The sequence below is a fragment of the Desmodus rotundus genome, chromosome 4, assembly GCF_022682495.2.
Source record: "Desmodus rotundus isolate HL8 chromosome 4, HLdesRot8A.1, whole genome shotgun sequence".
Taxonomy (NCBI): Eukaryota; Metazoa; Chordata; class Mammalia; order Chiroptera; family Phyllostomidae; genus Desmodus; species Desmodus rotundus.
The window spans coordinates 38,802,150-38,821,616 of record NC_071390.1 but is presented as its reverse complement, the minus strand read 5'-3'; the positions used below and the strand labels follow the sequence as shown (position 1 = coordinate 38,821,616).

General features: G+C 40.6%; 1 protein-coding gene across 2 annotated transcripts in view; it reads right to left on the bottom strand.

Annotated features, from left to right (window-relative positions):
* The window catches only part of ARID5B (AT-rich interaction domain 5B), a 175,501-nt gene that overhangs the window by 19,487 nt on the left and 136,547 nt on the right, over nt 1-19,467 (bottom strand). For both annotated transcript variants that reach the window (XM_024561402.4, XM_024561403.4), the window contains 3 exons: nt 16,500-16,704; nt 14,495-14,547; nt 5,049-5,146 (listed from right to left, as the gene is read on the bottom strand). In XM_024561402.4, coding sequence (XP_024417170.1) covers nt 5,049-5,146; nt 14,495-14,547; nt 16,500-16,704 — 356 coding nt within the window. The remainder of the gene's footprint in view (nt 1-5,048; nt 5,147-14,494; nt 14,548-16,499; nt 16,705-19,467) is intronic.

Below are 19,467 nucleotides of genomic sequence, written 5' to 3'. Positions count from 1 at the left end.
TAAGGGACCTCTCAAATCAAAAACGCCGCGATCCAGCCTGTGACTTTCTGTAGTGAGTATTGATTAACATCAAGGGTGTCAAAATGAGCAAGAATCCACCAGTGTCCTGGACATGAACAGACACGAATAGCACTGTAAACGTACCTTACTTTCCCTCGGCCTTTCCCACAATATAATTAGCTGAGTTCCTTGGAACCTGACATATTTTTGGCATTTATCTTAAAGCACATACTTATCTCACTGAAGACATGTACCTCCCACACCCTGCCTTCCACCTTCTGAGAAAAAAAGGCTGAAGCTCCAGCTGACTGTTACTCGGGTTCTGCCCAAATGCATCTGGCTTGGGTACAGCTCACCCCAAGTCACTGCAAAGGAAGCCACCTAAGCCACGTGGCATGACCATCTTGCCCAAGGAATGCTTACAGGAAAAGCAAAAGGTTAGAATTTGCAATTGGGCATGAAGTCTGAGAGAAGATGAAGTGTAATTGCTCATTTCCCCCACAAACAAATACTTTGTTTATGATTTTGATTGTCTAAATAGTCAGAAAAACGAGGCATAAGTGTTTTTGCCTTAATGCTCTTTTTTCAGTCCCTGCACAGAAACAGACCATGTAATTTATTCAGGAAAATCAAAACCAGTAATCTGGTATTCTGTGTAAAGATTTTTTCCCCCTGAATGTGCTTAAAAACATTAAAAAAGAACACAAATCTGCATGTGAAAACAAAGCCTTTCAAGCGAATTAGTATTCTAGAAAAATCAAACCAAGAAAATTCCATAAAAGTAACCATTTTCCTTTTTGTCCTCTTACCGATAGAAGAAAGCAATTTGAGGCACCTTAAATAGTTGAACAAGAAAGAAAATATTCCCCTTAGCAGGGTCCTGCCCAGGGGGAGGGGGGTGTTTTTCTTTGCATTATAATCTTACAGTGACTTTACCTATAAATTCTGAGCAAGAAATGTCCAGAATAACCACACTTCATAGCTCTTCTGAGTTTGAGACATCCACATAGCAACAGTCTCATGATAGGAAAACATTAATGCTTTTTATATTGGTGATCATCTGTAACATGAGCAATTAAGTACAGTACTAATGGACTATGGCCAGGAGCCTGGTACTAATATTAAAAACTGACAGAGACGAATAGGTTTAGAAGCAAAACCAGGCTGACAAAGACATTTTTATGAAGTGCTTGGACCTATTTGATTCAAACCAATCAGAGACAAGTTTGGACGAGTCAGGCTTTCCGCGACAATGTTGCATTCACAGGCATTGTAGCATTTCTGCTATGCCTTAAATGAAAACACCCATTGATTCTTTTCAACAACCCACACTTTCATTATTACACTCATTAATAAACCAAAAGTGCACAACTAATATACAAGTAACATTTACGGAGGGACTGGCTATTTTTTTCTTGTTGGAAAATGAAAACATTTACGGGAAACATGAACCACACTGCATGAAAAATAAATCAGTGGATAATGCATAGTAGATCACTCATTTCCTCTTCATCTTCTAGGACAGCAAAGCTGGGGGTAGGGAAACAGGAAAAGGACCAAGTTTCTATACCAGAGTGTAAAGAATCAGAAACCAGAGATGAACCAGCAGTGGAGGAAAACCCCCCAGGGATCTGATCTGATTTGAAAGGATTTACAAATTTCCAAGAACATCTCCAGCTAGATATTTTCCCACAGCATCCTGACTCTTTCCAACTCTTTGAACCTTCTTCAAAACGGTGGTCCTTCACCAATCTAGTCATCTGTTTTGTGTTAGCAGGAACGAATGACATTGGCCATAATCACTAAGGACAGTTTTAGTCAAGAGCTTCAGCTCTTCTTTGCCCAAAGCAGAACTCTTTCAGGTGCCTGGACAGATTGGAGTGTCCTCTGCCTTTCTCTGCTAAAACCATTCAAGGGAAGCAAGACATGGGAGAGCAGCAGTTCCTAAACTTTTCTCCCACCAGGACGCACAGGAGGATGGGTGACTCCCCTGAAGTCATGATGTGTTCAGATGAGGGAGGCATTATCACAAATAGCCATTATTGTAAGTAGACTCTGGATATATTTTTTAAAAAATCAATCATCTGCAAATTTTGGCACTTAACTGTTATTAATTATTAATTATTCAAGACACTCTTGTATCTGATCACAACAATGTGAGGGGCCTAGATGGCAAAAGGAAATGCCAAGGAAGGGTTAATGACCTTTCTAGTCACCTGGGGTCAGCTGTGCTCTAACTAGGGCTTCAGGCTCTGCCCTGAGATTTCCATGCTGGGGGTCCCACTGTGCAGATGGACTATTGTCTCTCAACTCCACCCAGTTCCAGCCTCCGTGCCCTGTCTGGTGACATTGGGGCAGGGGTTCTGTAAATTACATCTCATTTGCCAGTTCTCTCCTGCAAATGGGGCTCTACCAGGTCAGGGGAGGAGAGAGGGGACCTCTTTCTTTGTATTTTGCTTGCTCTTCATTTCAGTGCCAACTGGACAGCAACTTAGCAGCAGCAGCTGGTTCCAGCCTCTAGCCTCTTTCAACAATCCCAGGGCAGTTTCAATGCATTTCCTCACCAGCCAGAGAGCACAGCCTCCTAGGTCTGAGCCCAGCTCCACAGGGCTCCTCTGAAGCACCAGCAAGGGGTTGGGTGCCTCTCCTAGAAGCAATCTGAACCCCAGCTCTGTGGGGCCCACTCCCTGAACAGCTTGGGTAGCAACACCTCTTATCTCAATTCTCGCAGCCCAGAGGAAACTGGTTATTATCTTTGTATTAATGTAGTGCTTCACACCAACTCTTGTTTAAGCAATTCCTATAGTAAATTCTCTTTGTTGCATACCTACTGTGCTTTCTGCAGTTTCCTTACTGATAGACACCCACCAAACAAATTCATAATATAAACTCAAAGACAGAGCTTTTCAAAAAATGTTATCCAGTGGGGAGCCAAGCCTTTATGAAATATCCATTCTATTCCCAAGAACGAGAAGGGAAATTTTTGAACATCTTTAATAATGTTTCTGAGTTGCTAAAGTTTGAGGTATCTCTACTAGAATTTTCCAATTCGAATAGCATTTGGGATTCTGTTCCAAGAGGTAAATCATGAAGCAAAGTACTTTGCCATTTCATTTGGGACTGAGGTTACTTTTATCCACAAAACTGCTTGACTACATATCACACACACACACACACACACACATGCCCCTACTAAATTCAATCTTTTTCCATCTCGAACTTTACCTATTTGTTTTCTGACCTTGTGATGCTTTGTGATATGTTTGTTTTTTTCATTCTTTAAGTGGGTGAGTTAGCTAACAGGAATGGGAGACATTCCTTTTTTCAAATTTTAATCGCTATCCTTTAATTTTGATGGTTCACGTGTTGTGAACATTTGCACAGGAGGGAAGGAAGGTTCACCATCAGAATAGAAGCTATTTGAAAGCACAGTGTTTTTAATAAAAATCTTCTGAATAAAGCCTTGAATTATAAGCGAAAACCAAGTTGACTACGATAACTTGGATGCTTATTTACAAAACACTCACCTGAGAGAGCAAGGCTATTTTGTGCTGGTACTTTCATGCTGTAACTGCCATGCGCAGTGAGCTTCTGTATTGAATACTGAGAGAAAGGACACACTGAAGAAATCGATGTACTTTATTAGAAACAATGCTATGAAGAATAATTGGAATTCCTGTTTCTAATTTTTAAAGATCCTTCCGGATTATGATACTGGCAAGTAAGACAAACTTTGGGGAATGCTCTGTGGGAATTTTTCTTGGGGTACTAAACCTAATTCAGTTTATTATAATTACAAAATAGTGACTACTACTACTAATAACTAAGTCTGTTATAACTACAAGAACATTGTAAGTTTCATTGAACAGCTACACTAAAGAGGCTCTGTATTACATGCAATACAGATATAAATATAGTTGCACTCTTTAGAAATACGACTGAGAGTTGATGTGTCGGATGACATTACCCGAAGACTCATTTGTGTGATCCAGAGGTGGGTGTTAAGCATCAGGGTTGAAGTTGGGATGCTAATTGACTATTCGAAGAGCAACAGTCACATTTATCAGTTCTATTTTAACTTTCCAACGAGCAAGCTAACTGGCCTGTTTGTTCAGCTGACCGTGTCTTGATCATTCCATCCACGGCCGTTATGACAGCACACACAGACACACATACACACAACCTCTACTTGGATCTCACAAGCTCTGAATTTGAAACCAGGGGGCTGAGTCAGTCCACACTTCAGAAGGGAAATGTCACTGACGAGGAAGTTGGTGCGGCCTAAACAAATTAAGTACGGGCTTGAAGCACAGAGCCAGGGTAACGCGCGAATTTGCTAACTGGTCCTCAGTGTGGAGACTCACGCAGTTTTAACGCAAAGGGAAAATATTCCCATGGAGACAACCTTCAGAGTAGACTAGTCTAATGTGGCATTACTTCTTGTCTGCATTATCCTCACCTTCCTAAAGAGGCTTTAACTGTTACAAAACTAAGCCACACAGACCTTGGCAAGAACGGATTTCCTGGGTTGAGAGCACAGCCATAGGAGAAAAATATCAAGATGGCGAAAAACAAAGGATCTTATCTGGGGCTCATTTTCTTATTAAAGAAATGCTTACTTTGCAATATTAATACATTTGACATTACATTTTATGTTAAGACAGTTACATGGCAACTCATAGTAACATTGTTATGCTTCCCAGGTTCTGAAGGTTCTCATAGTAAATGAACCTACAGAGAACGTTGAGTAATCTACGCTTGTGAGGAAAAAATGGCATTGTCAGGCAGGTGGTCACAGGATAAAAGCAAACTTAAAAAGAACATCTAATTTTAGCCGCAGGAACCAGAGAAAGCCATGTCCCTTAAAAATCATAAGGTGCTATGCAAAATAAAATGCCAGAGGGATATTTTCTGCTTCCTAAAAGGTCCTTCAGACTTCTTCTGGTATTACGCTTGACCAGAAGCATCTTCCAATGAACACAATTTCAACTAAGCAAGGACTTTCCAAAATTACAAAAACAACTTTTTATTTATTTATTTATTTTTACCTTTCATAATGTCTGCGGGTGCAAGTGGCGGCGCTGGTGCTCCCGGGATTACCGCCTAATTCATCATAAATGTGTTTCCATTGACGGCGGGCTGTTATCTGAAAAAACGGCAATGGGAAATTCAGTCTTCATCATAAGAGATTTGCAGTGCCAGGGTTCAACACGTATGCAACAGTCAGAGGGAGCAGTCTGTTCTGGAAGCCCAGGACAGAGAGGTCCAAATGAGTACTCGGGGAGGCCTATGGTTTTACAGTGAGATCTCACGTGCAGCTCTTTTCTTTACGAGAAAGTGGAATTCTGCTTTTGGCTCTGTATTTTGTCACCCCTGGTGCATTTTCACCTAAGGCACTTCCCTGGGTTCTCAAGTAAGTTATCTGTCCCCCAAGGTTCCAACCTCGTACTCTGTTCTTTTAGGTCATGTGCAGAAGCATCAAAATAAGATAAATTTTTGCTAAAATATATCTTAGTCCACCAGTGTAAATGAGCAGAATGAACATCGGTTGCTTGCGGGGTGTGGAAACAAATGGGTGGCCACGTTGAGAGAGACACTTTTCACCAAATGTGCTTTTGTATCTTCTGATGTTCGAACTATGTGATATGTTGCCTACTTTCAAAACTAAATAAATTACAACACAGGCTAATCAAACCAATCAAATTAGTTATGGAATTTACAGTCATTTCAGGCTACATTTTTATGACAGCTCCTGTAACCACCGACACAAAATCAAACTCTACAACTGTGCGTGTCGCGCAAGCTGTTTATTTTTATTCACTTAGATCAGGAAAATGGGGTATCGATCAACTCCTGTGAAAACGAACATATTCCAAAGTTGAAATGTAAGTTATGCATATTATTGAGTTAGGTGAATAGTAACAAACAGATTGCAATATACTGAATGGCATACTATAGTCTTATTTTTGTACATGGATTAAGATTTTACCAAATAACAGTTCCAAATTCTGGCAAATGATTAACTGGGGGAAACCCCATCATTTACTACATCTGGGAAAGTCTAGTGTTTCCTTGAAACTAGGAAGGCAGACAAGTTCTAAGGTCCTTGTGAAAGTTTCTAAACAGGGTTACAGGAGAACGGTTGTTGGAATGGGTGGGGGCAGGGCGGGGCAACGGGGCCCTGGTATTTCATACAATCAGAGCAGGAGGCTTCTTTTGAAAACTACGGAGGGGCCAGTGGTATTCACTTAGGGGCTAAAGGCAGTAATCCAGGGACAAAATCTCAACTTGCAACCAGGGCTTCTGAAGTTGTAAGGAAGAAGCGAAGGGGAGTTAAATATTATAAGGTAAATGGTACCTTTTCCATTTCAAGTAAAAAGAAGCCCCTCATTTCCATAAACCCTTCTCAACAGGCCCAAGTAGGACCTCAAGACAAGGTGAGCTCTGACCCACGAAGTTCAATGTTCCATGGAACATTCCTGAACCTCTTTGTTTCACTGGTCTTCATTAGACAGAGCCTCCTACTAGCAGGTATAACTGAAAACAAAATCCTCCTTTATTTGTGGCTTGGTTTTAACTATAATAAATGGTTTCAAGCCCCTTTTAAAACACTCAAAATACTTATTTTGGTAATTGTTTTATATTTAATTGCAATCTCCCTCCAACCTTTTAAGTAGTACAATTCCGGGCTGATCTATGTGAGTCCTGTGTATCAAGGAAGAAGAAACAGGATCCCCTCCTTCCAAATGTTTATGTAGTTCCTCAGAGCCCACACTATCCTCCCTCAGAGGAGCCCAGCAGGGCCAGAAAACAGCCTGTGTACGTGCCTAGTTCAGAAGAAAACCATCACCCTTGACATCCTTGTACCTGGTGTGCTCTGTATTGCATATTTTATAAAGAATTTTCCCACCCATAATATCACTTAATCCTCCCATAGCCTGTGAGGCAGATTGTAGCAATCTCATTCACAGACCGGCGACTCAGAGGTTGCACGACTAGCCCAAGGGCACTCAACGAACGGCAGAATGGCAATGCCAAGGTTCATACCGTCTTATGGTCCCAAGAGCAGACGTTTTCCCACTACATCAAAGCAGCCTCCATATCAGAATGACCTCATGAATAACCCACGTGTGTAGCAGGTGATGATACTGAACTGCAGAGCCTTTTGTTCCAAATGAGGCAGATGGCTGTGTGAAGTACAGCTTCTACTACAAGTTCTCAACGTTGCGCTTTGAGTTTCTCACTAGTGGGCAAATAGTGTAGCTACGAGATCAGCATGAATCTAAGGGGGTTGTGCTCTGAGATTTTACTCTCTTAAAGAATCAGGTAAATTTATGGTTCCTTCTACCGTGACTACTCATGCCTCTATTATTATGTTCACCAGAGAGTCACACATAAGTTCCACTTTTACCTGAGTCCACCATTCACTCATCCATTCATTCACCATTCATTGAACATCTGCCAGCTGTCGGGGACTGTGCTAGCAGCTGAGATGCAACAATAACAAGCAGACCCAACACCCAACAAGACTGCATCCTTGTGGTGGATACCAAAAATAAACAACTGACCAAATATACACACAAAATGATACAAATTGTGGAAAAAGAGATCACTGCGTGGAAACTGATCATGCCCCCCCATCCCACATCCTATCATCCAGACTCAGGAATGCCCTGTGAAACATTTGCCGATCACAGAGATGACAAAGCTTCTTTAAGAATAAACACTGAATTATCAAAAGGAAAAAAAAATAAAATCTTCCTCACACTAGGACACTAAATTGTGGTAGCAGGAAGCCAGCCTCAAGCACCACTTGGCGGATGGAGTAAGCCATGTGCAGCAGGCTAGGGGTCTGTCTTAGGCCCCTGCTAGCAGGATCTTGTCTTTAAATACAGTTTTTACTAGTGAGGGCTCATCTGGAGTGAAGACAAGGGCTGGGCTTTCAAGGAACTGGTCTCTCTGTTTACCGGGCTTCCAAGGCAAGCCTGGATGAATCAGGCCATTTTGAGATATTTTCTTTCCACAGAAGTCATAAAATGTGCTCCTTCCAACTGCTAACTGCTTTGTGGACACAGTTCTTCTAGGTACACCTCTCTATTTTTTGGTGCCCAGGGGTGCTTCTAATTCAAATGCTGACCATGGGCTCTAAAGCAAGAAGTATCTAAATCCTCCCACTGCCCAAGCTTATAGTGGGTCTCGTGGCCCTATTAGGCAAGAGGAAAGGACATGAGAAGTCCTCCTGGCCCAGCTACTGGGCACCGTACTCCCACCTGTATAAATCCTCCTTCTGTTCTAATGTACCTTCATCATGCCTCATTATGCATTTGCTTAGCGTTTTTATTCTGCTGTCCGATGTCCTCTCTGGATGTGGGGCAGAGCCAATGTCCGTCCGCTGCCTGCTATCTAGCCCCCAGTCCCATTCAGCTGGCAAGTTTGATCTAGCCAAAGGGTTAGTTTGATCAATTCTCTCATTAAGCTTCAGGCCTCCTGGTCATGTTCACATTTCAAATTGACCTTCTCTTTATTTTACGTTTTTAAGGATACAAAGAACTTCCGGCCTTTGTTTCCTAAAGAAAATGGCCAAATTCACCAGGCAGTTATTTCTCTGGATTGAGCTTCCCCTGTCATCTCCTTTAAGGTCCTCACTCAGAAGACAGGGATTTGTGACAGCAATCCATCTTCTGTTTCCTGTTTCAGGGCCCTGTGCCACATACAGGGGCATGGAGGCGGAGGGTTGAGGATGGGAAGGTACCACGGAAAGAAAGAGATGTTGCAGCTTTCAAGGGCTCATAATTGAGCAGAAGGCACAACCCCACACTATTAACCATAAGGCAAGATAAAAAACTGCGCAGACCACACCCAGGTAGAATAAACCCATCTAGGTGCGTGTGAGACTTAATCGCACTTTGAAGACACTTCAGAGTTACTTCTCTCCCAGTGTGGTAAGACCCAAGAAACTGTGAAAAGCACTCTACATCTTTTATGTTCATGAAGTTTCATTACTTAAAAATAAATACAGTGGTTTTCAAACTGCTTTTTAGAACCCAGGTGGTGTTGTAACGGTGGCCTGAAACTAACTCTCCTCAAGGCCCACCCCTGCCAAGAGAACAGGTCCAGTGAGTGGGAAGGGAACGGTCCCTTCCACAATTTCATTGGTGAACATATCCTGCCTTGATTTTGCCACCTTTGAGGTTGCAGGGATGAACTAATCTTGGAATTTTTGTGGCCTGGTGAGGAAACAGCAATCAGAAATCATTAGGACTTTAGAGTTTCCATGGCTTAAGAACGAATAGGAAATAGGGAGTGAAAAGGAGAGTTTTCCAGCAAGCGGTGCTGTCTGGGCTGCTCTGAGAAACAGCTTCTTTCTCAGGACACCTTGAGGGCGCACTGAATTCAAGGAAGATGACTTTTTTTTCCTGGTAGTACTCCAGGAACTGGAGCCTTTCAAAACTACATGACATCATCTTTGGCTTCAAAAAGTTTGAATTAAGCAAGAGGCTTTGTCTGTCCAGAGAACTAGGGGTTAGTAGATTCAGAGGATGTCTTGAAGGATGTCAAAGCCAGAATCTGGTGTCCAAGCCTAATTCTTCCGGCCAGAAAAGAAGTGACTGACTTCCTCTTCCAGATGAGAAATAATGGTCCTGTCTCCCCTGTGGGGAGAGATGGGGCTGCTAGCTGACATTCTCTGAGGGCACCGTTTGCATGGTCTTCTGCCTGCGGGATAAGATTTACTTAAGGCCTGTTTCCCTGCTCTACTACCTTCTTTCCAAATATTCCCTCTGGCATGCCATCAAATGGTTAGCCAAGTGGAAACCACTTTAGCAAACCACCTTCAACACACTGCATCCCAAGCTACTCTGCGAGCTACAACTGCTTCACCAGGGACTACGTGCAGGCCTCTTAGCTCATCAGCAACTTTATCTAGTTCTGCCTCTTCGGCTGTAGGTGACCATACTCTAAAATGTTTAGAAGCTGGATGTATGACTGTGAAGAAAGGGTCCTCATTGCCAACCAATCAAAATGCCAGGATGCTGTTTTTTTAGAAATCAGATCCATTCAATACATTTAGGATTTCTAAACCTAAGGACGCAGAGACACAATATACATTTCCAGCAAAGGCAGAGGAGCCCAAGAGAACTGAATATAGACATTAGTTGAATGTTATGAAGACATAAAATAAAATTTTTGCTCCTCTTTCTTTTTTTAAATTCAATTTGAGGTTGTGAAGAACTGAAATGAAATAATCCATAATCCGCAATTCAAACCAGAAGGCTTGAAATAGTTTATAACCACAAACAAAAACAAACCAATTATGATGGCCTCTTTTTATAACCAGAAGGAATTCCAGAGGGATGTCTCTATCCAATCACAAGTTAACAGCAGAACAGATACATTTACAAATGTTAAACTTGAAATTTTTTACTATTACTGAACGTTTACATCATCCAGACTTCTCAATCCATCTCCTAAATGCACACATTTTTCTCAAGAATCAGATGAAGTCTCAGCTGGCAATAGTTCATCCGCTAAGGATCATGTCAGGTACAAAGAAGTGACTGAAAGATGCTACTAACACAGGTTGGTTATTAGATCCTTCTTCTAAAAGTCACCAAAACATGCAGAAAGCACTCTGGCTACATAAGAGACTGCTGAGAATGGAAAGCACAAACAACGACCATTTACAAAACCTTTTCACCTTCCAGTGGCCATGAAGGTTAACACGACTGTGCACAAAATTCTCAGCGTATCAGAATTTGAAGAACACCACGACGACCCACGCAACTCCTGACACCTTCTTGTGCCTCAGTTTCCTCACTGGTAAAACAAAGGTAGGGGTTGGAACATAACCAGGATAGTTTTCTACACAAAGGCCAATTTGTGAAAAATAAAAATGTTAGGGTGCTACACTTTCCCTTATTCAGAAAGAAAATAGCTTATTGGGTCTCAATTTAGATGACCACTCTATCAAATGGAAAACACCCCTTGGAAACTTTGTGCTGCTTTTGAGCCAACAAAATATGAATACATGGGCATATTTATTTAGTAGTAGCATGAAGATAACTTTCTCATCCCCGACACTTGACTTTAATGGGGTCCATGTTTTGAAGCTCTGACCCATGAGGGCCAGTAGGTGAAGTGTTAATAATTGTTGTTACAATTAGCTTTAAATTAACACCACCTGGACTGCTTAAGAAAAGGGATTCTCAGGTTTTCAGGCCCAGGCCCCACCACAAAGTTAATATTTCAATGTGGAGGCCTGGACAACTGTTTATACACGATAGTTCCCCATTGAAAACTTGAACCCCAGTTGTTGAGTGGCCTTTGGAGCCACTGATCTAGAAGCTTCTGAGATCTTCTTTGAGCTCTAAATGACAAGTCTACACTTGCTCTGGTATCAGATAATCTCGCAGATAAGTGTCTTCTGGTAACACTGTGATGACAACTTAAGTCCCCAGGCTTTGGATATTATTCATACATCTTCTGGACTAACTTCAAAACTGAATTCTCACTGACCATCTCAAAATTTTACTAGCCAAAATGTACCAAGAGAAAATTTTATTCTGTTCTTAGGAGATTCAAAAGCTTAAATGTAGAATGAGAGTAGCAAATGTAAGTGTCTACAGGGCCAACAGGTAGGATAAGGCATTTTAAAAAAGAGAAAGAAAAGAAGGAAAGAGGGGAGAGGGGGAGTGAGGGAAAAAAATCCCACCTATTAGCTTCATCTAGTTTATGGCCCCAGATGTAGATTTTATAGAAAGATGGCTACAAAAAAAAAAAAAAAAAAAAAAAAGAAAGATGGCTACAGAGATTCACCTCCTGAACTGAGGTGAAAACATCTGGAGTGTTATAAAAAATGGCAGTGACCCAATGAACAAGTAGGGAGTTGCAGTATGAATGTAAATAGAAGAAGCTAAAGGGCAATCCTAGAAGTCACCAGCCCTCTTGTGGCTTGGCTGAAGTGACATGGAGCATATAACCAGCTAAAAGACGGATGCCAATCTGGTCTTCCATATGCCTCCGTCCGAGCCTCCCTCTACTTGGCTCCATCCACATACACGGTGAAAGAAGAGAAAGTGGCAAAGCACACCACTCAGCAGCGTGCCACCAATCTCCCATGCTGCCTGCTGTGTGACTCCAGGGCCTGGCATCCAAGATCTCTCCTCACTTGGCTCCACCCTTCTGTCATGGTCACTTGTCACCAACACCTAGTCACTCAGTTTTAAGTTCCTCAAACTCTCTATGCCCAGCTTGAGTCTACCCCTGTGCTTTTTTCCCCATTTGATTTTTCTCTTCCAGGAAAGGCATGACCTTTCATGTCTAAATTCCATCCATTCTCCAAAATTCTGCTCAGCTGGCATCAGAGCCCTAAGCCTTCCTTTTCTCATCTCTAAATGAGGAAGTACATTACCTGAACAGGGCCCTGATCTTTCTCCACTTTGTCTTGTAATGCCTGCCTCTCCTGCATAGTAAGCAACTGAAGCCACTGGCCTAGATATTTTTGTATCTCCCAGAGTGTCCAACACAGGCTTTTTACACATAAGACATTCAATAAATATAGGGTGGGGAAAAAGTAGTTACACAGTTGTGAGTACACAAAACACAGAGTTTATTTTTGTATCATTATTTATTAATTATTGTATTGTTTTCCATACGAACAACTGTAAACTTCCTTTTGCCACATTCTGTATATGTTTAGGTGATTTTCTAATTGTGTGATCATTCATGCATTCACCCACTCATTCATGCATTCTACAAAAGAGTAAACACTATTTGTTCGAAGAGCACAACAGATGCCCTGCAACTTATCGGAAGTTTCCTTTGTATAGTCTACACCAAGTTGCTGTTGTATGGGAAAAAAGTGCTTATGAAGATACAGAAGATACAAAAGCAGGAAAAACTGATTCTGTGAAATTTGCTGGCATTCTCCCTATCAGTGAATAACAACAAGTTCCTGGGTTTAAAATGACATTTCATAAAATTGCACAACATCATGTAATGTATCTGTAGTCACAGCTCGTAAAAATGTGTACTCCCATTCTTAACACTAAAAGCTGGACTTAAAAGTCTAGGCTCTGGGGTTGGCTCCGCAATGTATGAGACTACCCCGAATAAGTTATCATCTTTTCACATAGATGAAAGCTAGAATTAGCTCAAGATTTTGCAAAACCATGAGCCACAGTGGCAAAGGGTCAGTCTCTTTGTCCCATCAACAGATCCACCCACGTGAAAAATCACATCGTTTATTTTTATATAAGGTACTTGATAAGACAAATATTCTAAGTAAATTCATGTCTATGAAAGGTACATTTTACATGTAGTTCATATCAGTATTATCTTTCCTCATAAACATATATAGAGAGCCCATATATTAAGTAAACATATTACATGCACATGTATTCAACATTACAGATTTTTTAGTCACAATTCAGAGCAGATATCTCCACAGTAGATGCCAGATTATGTGAATCATATAATGCTTGTCACTTTGTTCTGTCCCAACCTCTGACATCAAGCTATTATATTTGTTTGTGGAACAATATGCTATATCTGGCCAGAAACACTAGTTAATATGTTTGAGCTAAAATGAATTTCATTTTCTTGACTTTTTGTCTCTTACTGTCATTTTACTATGATACAGAGATATCCCAGGTTACTTTGTAAGGAAAGAAAATACAATTTCTTATTCAATTGCAGAAGAAACTGCACAACTTAATCTGATCATTGCGTGAAGGAGAAAATATTTCCAATGACGACATCTTCCTATGTCAATTGATTTCATTACAGATGTCATCTCTGTGTGCTATATTAATGTAGCTCTTTCTTCTTCTTTCAAGATTGTAATCTTAGTTTGTTGCTCTAACATTTTCTTGGTTCAAAATACATGCTGTAAAAATCCGTGGCCATCAAATTTTCCTGTGGGCTAAAAATAACCTGTTCCTGTCAGTTAGAATTAGCTGATAAAGAGTGTCAGAGCCTGTTCTGAATAAGTTTGATAACTTCCTGTTTATGTGGCACTGACCCTTGTCTAATAAAGCTTCTTTGCCCTAGAATGAGAGGAGATTCTGATGCATTTTATTCCTTAATGGCCACTACTGATTACTTTTGAAAGCCTTTAATACATTTCCCATATTAGACATGAACAGATGTCAGGTATGTTGCCAAGGGAAATTTCTTTTATGCAATCTTGGCTTGTTGGACAATAATAGCCCTTTCTCAACATGGAAAAAAATTACAGACCCAACTAATTTCCCTGACAGGGGAGAGTTACATATGTTTTCCACTTGTAGTTTTTACGACAAGTTTACAATTTTGCCAAACCTGGAACTAATTGGGACTGTTTCCAAAAGCGGCCCAATAAACCCCCAAAAGTGTAGAGCCATTTGAAAAGGCAGTCAGTGATGGTTTGCTTTTGCATTTTCTCTATTTTGGTCAAGGGTGGGGGCGGGGTGTTTAGATTGCAAAATTATTTCATTTAAGTTGCTTAAACACTTACTGTTTCATATCCTCCCAGTTTTTGAGCAGCTTGAAACATAGTCCAAAGGTTAACTGTTAGAGGGACAATAAGTATTTAGATAAGCATTGCATTAACATACTTCCAAGAAATGTCAATTAAAACATTTTTTGTTCTGTTTTGTTTTTCAATGAGAAAGAGAGAGAGAGAGAGAGAGAAAAAAAAGAAATACTAACGTACCCCAGAGATCTAAGTTCTTAGGAAACAATTTGCCAAAGGGCACTCAATAACAGGATATATTATTACCACTTAAAATATTTCTAAAGAACAGTCCCAACTACGGAAATGGTTCTCCTTTTAGGATAAAGGACAACACAGTTTTCGTCCTGTTGCCATCAGCAGACCGAGAGAAGCTAAGTTACTGTGTCCTTGGGGAAACTGTGGGATTTTCCAAATTGGGGCCGGTCTTGTTCAACCCTTAGAAAGAAGCCATTGATTAAATGGTAATATATGCTTCCTTCAGATAAGAACTCTCCTTAATCAATAAATAACAGCCACATTAACCTATGATTATCTTTTTAATAGAATGTCTGATGGCAGCACTATATTAAAAGCTCATACTGTGTTTTACTAACATGTGATACCTTGCAGTGAGTAGGAAAAATATTTCACCCTTGAGGCATCAGTGATACAACAGATCAAAGGGAATGAAGCTACTCAATCACAGAGGAAATGAGTCCATTTAGTTCCCTAACTCGCATGTGTGGTGTTACAAAGATATTCCATTTAAACAGAGTTCTCTTTACAGGGTTTGCATATGTTTATGCTGTTAAACAGCGAGGCAAACTGCCGGCAGCCCTGTTCATTTATACCAGATACTGTGGAATGGGAATGCTATGGATTTGATTCTTTTATACAAGAGGGGGAAATTGAACTTCAAGTAATTCCTGGGTAAGAGAAATAAAAAATAAAGTAAAAAAGATTTTTTAAAGGCTCGGTGACACACCAGGTTTGAAAAGCCTCACTGAACCTTGCACTATTTCAAAGCTATGAAGAGCCCTGCCTCGGCCTTGATTTAATCTGAACCAATGCATAATGCAACAAAGCTGTTCATAGTACATTAATTTTACTTCTATTTCCAGCAACCAGTTTTCAGACAAACATTGTAATCATTCGTAGTTATATAAGTTTATAATGGCTGCGAGTGTTCTCTTGCAATCAGTGCCAATTGCTATTAGGTATGTAAATTGTTATGTAAAACATGCAGGTTTGACATTCTTCATCAAAATGACACATGGTTTTAATCTAGGAAGATATGTTTGGAGAAAATACTATTTCAAGCCAGGGGCTCACGCTTTGTGTGCCACAAAATCCAGACAGAGGCAAAATAGATATTCATTTGTGAAATCAAAGCCAGGATCTGGGTTGCTTCTTTTTTTTCATTTGGAATTCTGGTCAGCTGTGAGTTCCCTGATCGACATAAAAATATACCGAGGACGGTTAAATGTACATGTCAACATAATTCAAAACTGGGTCCTCGGTTCAAATTTGTGTATTTCTTGTTTCCTCTGAAGTCATCAGGTTTTGTTATCTCTTAACAAATTTGGGGCTTAGGAAACATATTTTCTCTTTATTGTTGTTTTGTCCACCTTTAAATGTCCTCTTTTTAAAAGCTGTCTTTTCTCAGGCAACATCTGTGCCTGATAAAGCTACGTCATATTATTATCTCAGAAGAAAGGCGTTGCAAACACTCAAGATTGACAAAACAGAAAATGAGAAACTTTCAACATGTCTATTTCCAGTCATAATCAGTGGATTCAAGCCTATAAATATCTCACTGCAACTGCCCCAGAAGGGAACAATGTAGCGGAAAGAGGAAGGGAAAAAAATTCCTGGCTTCGATGATTTGTGGATTTAGTATAAACAGAAAGCATCACCATCCCCAGATTAGGATTTCAACATAATCCTGCGTCCAAAATATGTTTTTTTCCAATTCAAAGAAGCTGAGCAATTTTAATATTTCAAAAATGAAAACAAGTATACTTACTCTGTTTAAAACCTAAATAGGGTATCCGTTCTATTGGCGTCTTCCTTTCTTTCATGTATTTATAGAGCGCCACCAGGAAGGCCTGCTCGTCTGCCCGGCACTCCTCACCAATGGCAACCTTTGGTTTTTCTTCATTGGAGACTTTTTTACAGTTATTCTGGTTATTCTTCGGTTTGGTCAAGGCAGACCTGGCCTCACATTTCACCTGGAAAAGGGGGTGAAAGTGCCACATTAAATCAAGCCCAGCCCTGGACCATTCACAAAGACATAGCTAGTGACACATTTCGCTGAGTGGGAAGGGAGAACCAATAAATTACCGTTGCTCTGCAATAGCTTTTTAGAGGCATCGCTGAATATGAATTGTCCTAGACCAGGGGATGGTAGATTTCTGTCAAGGGCCAGATAGTAAATACTGTAGGCTTTTGGACCATTATAGTCTCTGTTGCAACCACTCAAATCGAGTGTGAAAGCAGTCAGAGACAATCTATAAACACATGGGTATGGCTGTGTCCCAGTCAAACTTTATTTATAGAAAGAGGTGGCCAGTGGGCCATGGTATGCCCAACCAGAAACAGCGTTTGCATCTGGTGGGGCCATTCTCCTGCCTCTCTACATGCTTTTCCTAAGGGGCAGATCTACTAATTGAACAATCCCTACCTTAAGAAATAGTCCTATATTTCACACTTTGTATCAAAATGAAAGACAAGTCGACCTCTTCAAAGGAAACTTATGTTGTTGCTACTCTTTCCAGCAACCTGAAAACACCTGTGGCTGCCAGCATATGTTGGCATCAGGAACATCAGTGAGGTCTCTGCTGGCTCACCTGAGGGTGGAGCCAGATCTACCCTCGTTAGGAAACAAAAGATCCCACACTTTAATGAGTGCTGCTTGCTTTTCCATCAGCCCTGAGACTATAATAGGAAACCTGAATTTGCCACAAAGGAAAGAGTAGAGGTCAGCTAAAAACCCAAGAAGAGTAAGTGAAAAGCATAATTAAAAAATAAATGGTGGTTAATGCTCCAGATGTTCTTCCTACCACACTCTAGGCGAATATGGAACTTGGCATACCGAACGGCTAACCTAATGTTCCCTCCTCACTGCCATGTTCTACAAGAGGCCTTTGATGGCTGTTAAATATAACGCTAAGTTGCTGAGCTATTTTAATTGTAAAAGGGGGAAGTACAAAGGGTCAAACTCTGAGTTCAAGTGCGCCCGTGGGGAATGTGTACATTCCAATATTCTTTACATCTCCGTATCTAACATCGAAGAGAACAGGGCAAGTGCTGGGGAAATGGTATGAATAAAAATGTCCCATATACTCAACAATGTTTTCCATTTCAGATTTTTGACCTCTCATTTTCTTTCCTTTCAGCTTCTCCTTCCCAAGCACTGAGTACATAAAAGGCTATGCTTATTTATTAAAGGGAAGTGTATCCTTTTAAAAGGTTTTCTTTATTGCTTAGTCTCTCAAGTGAACAAGCTAGTTTAATATCTTCAGATTGGTCCTGCTAAAAATAAAACTTCCTGCACAAGTCATTCAACTGGGCTTCTAGATAAGATTTTAATTTTTAAGGGACTGTGGAAATGGTATTAAAACATTTTTCCATGCAGGGTTTTTATTTACAATATTTTCAAACTTTGGTACATTGTAACATTACATATTAAGGCTAACATCCTGTGAAGCTTTATGTGGTCATCATTTTTCACTGCCAAATTTTAGATTGTTGAGTCTAAAGTTCTGATGACATCTATAATTTCATAGCTTTTTGAAATCATAAAATTACTCCAGTTTTAATCTGTATTGGTTCCAGCCTTTTTTTGAATGCTTACCATGTAGCCAGGCTCTATTGTAAGCACGTTTTAGGTATTATCTCCCTTCATGCCCACAACTCTAAGGAGGCAAGTTATTCTTCTCTTAATAGAGGAAACTGAGGTACAGAGATGATGATCACAAGGTCATGTCCAAATTATTAAGTGGCAAGTTTGGGATTTGAACCCAGGTAGTCTCAACTCTAGGCTTGTGGTTTTAAACACTATACTTTAGTGACAGTCTTATAAAAACAAGAGTAGTAGTCAAAGCATACTTCCAATGAAAAAGCCCATCATAATGACTAGGTTTCATAAAACCTACAGCTTAGATACGTGATTTATCAAATGAGAAGTAAAAGATAAAACTAGGTACTTTCAAAAGTATAAAAGTGCTGTTTCTTCCACTGCCTTCAGTACCAACGGAGCACCTGCTTGCAATGAGCCAGAGACAGTGCTGTGGGCTTCATACAGATCGCCTCCTGTACCTAAGAATCACAAAAGGCTGGCAGTTAGCCCCATCGTACAGATGAGGAGACTGAAGCCCAGCGAGGTTATGTATTGGCTAGAGCAGGGCAGAACTCTGGTTTTAGAGGTCTCCCTCACTCTAAACTCCAATCATGTACAAACAGGAGTAGATGTAAGGTCTGCATATGAAACAGGCTGAGTCTTGAATCTGTAGTGATAATGGGCCAATTATCTGTATTATCAGGTCAGAAACGCCATTGTTAAGGGAGTATGAGGTTTGTCTCTCAGTGTTTAATAGCTGCCTAACCTTCTGCCTCACCTGTGCAGAAACACCCAGAAACAGAAGGAAAGCGTAGAGGGGAGGGATGACCAAATCAGGCCCTCTGTCATCCAGACTCCTTGCTTCATAGAAAAGGCTCCAGGTGAAGTCAGACTGCCACCTACTGAACTCCATCCTGAACCTCAGTGGGCTTCCCAGCAGCTTTCTCCCGGGGAACCAGGAGCGTCCTAGGAAGTGAGCAGTGGCTTCCTTTCTCAGACTAGCTCCATGCATTTCTTCAGTTAATATAAATGAGCCCTTCGGGCTATTATTCTGTTTCTGGGTAGAAGCAAGCTGAGTTCCTTTCTACATTTTTTTCACATTTACCCAAACATTCTCACCATTTTAATCTACTGAAATATTAAATGGGAGCTA